General features: G+C 30.5%; 1 protein-coding gene across 1 annotated transcript in view; it reads left to right on the top strand.

Moving 5' to 3' along the window:
* The first annotated feature begins 211 nt into the window (after positions 1–211).
* Positions 212–1,058, top strand: part of LOC101513065 (probable protein phosphatase 2C 22) — a 3,068-nt gene continuing 2,221 nt past the window's right edge. The window contains exon 1 of the mRNA XM_004501238.4: positions 212–703. Within this exon, the coding sequence (XP_004501295.1) occupies positions 530–703 (174 nt within the window). The 5' untranslated portion in view covers positions 212–529. The remainder of the gene's footprint in view (positions 704–1,058) is intronic.

The following is a 1,058-nucleotide window of genomic DNA, read 5'->3' as shown; positions in this document are numbered from 1 at the left end:
TAAGATTTTCATTTTTTTTAATTTCTTGTTATAATTATTTTTTAATTTTGAAAGAAATATAAAGAAATATTATTTTTGACATAAAAAATATTATAATTATTTTTATTACATTACTTATACTTTTTTGCATTTTTTAATTTTTAATTTTTAATTTTAGTTTGGTTATTGGATTATTATGGGAAAATAAAGTACCCCTGAAGAAAAGGCTAATGCCGTTGACAAAGCACAAAACAAGGAAAATACGTTCCACAACGTTACATAAACAAACACACAACGACGTCGTAACGAATCTGCCACCGCACTTTCCAAATTTAAAACCCCACCAACCACCGACCACCGCCTTCACATACGACGGTTAAATCTTTCCTCTTTCTCCAAAATATCTCCACATTTCTCAAACCCAATAGATTTCCCTTTCAAATAACCACCCAACAAAAAAGACCTAATTTTTACACTTTTTGTGACCACCCAATAGATTTTTCAATCTGGGTCGAACCCATTTCGAATTTTTTGTTATGGTTTGAGAAAAATGGAAGAAGAAATTGAAGGTGTGAATTGTTGTAGTGAAGGTAGAAGTAATTGTAGTGAGAGTCGACCTCCTAATCCTAATAACCCACCAATTTCTGCTGCATATCGTCAATGTCAACGCACTGATCCTCTCGTTATTCCATGCAGAAAATCCCTTGTTCGCCACGCTTCTCTTGTAAGAAAAGTGCTTTTTTTTTTGTTTTGTTTTTATAGTGTGTATTTTCATTGTGATAATGATGTTACTAGTTTTTTGTTGTTTGTAGACAGAAATAGGAAAGTTTCTTCTTTTGTTGTTTTGAACAGTTACATCATTTATTACTTTTCTTAAAATGATTCTATCTTTATTTGTACGTTTTTTTAGAATCATTCCTTTTTTTTTTTTTGCCATTTGTCACTTTGATGCAGTGAGAATTATGGAAAATTGTAGCACAACTGTTGAGTTGTATGTGCACTACTATTTTGGCTTTGGTTTATTGGAGTATTTGATTTATTATTGTAAATAAAATATAGGAGTATTTTGTTGGGAAAGA

The sequence above is a fragment of the Cicer arietinum genome, chromosome 5 (genome assembly GCF_000331145.2).
Source record: "Cicer arietinum cultivar CDC Frontier isolate Library 1 chromosome 5, Cicar.CDCFrontier_v2.0, whole genome shotgun sequence".
NCBI classification, from domain to species: Eukaryota; Viridiplantae; Streptophyta; class Magnoliopsida; order Fabales; family Fabaceae; genus Cicer; species Cicer arietinum.
Note: the sequence above shows the minus strand (reverse complement) of the source record. Positions and strands in the feature narration are given on the sequence as shown.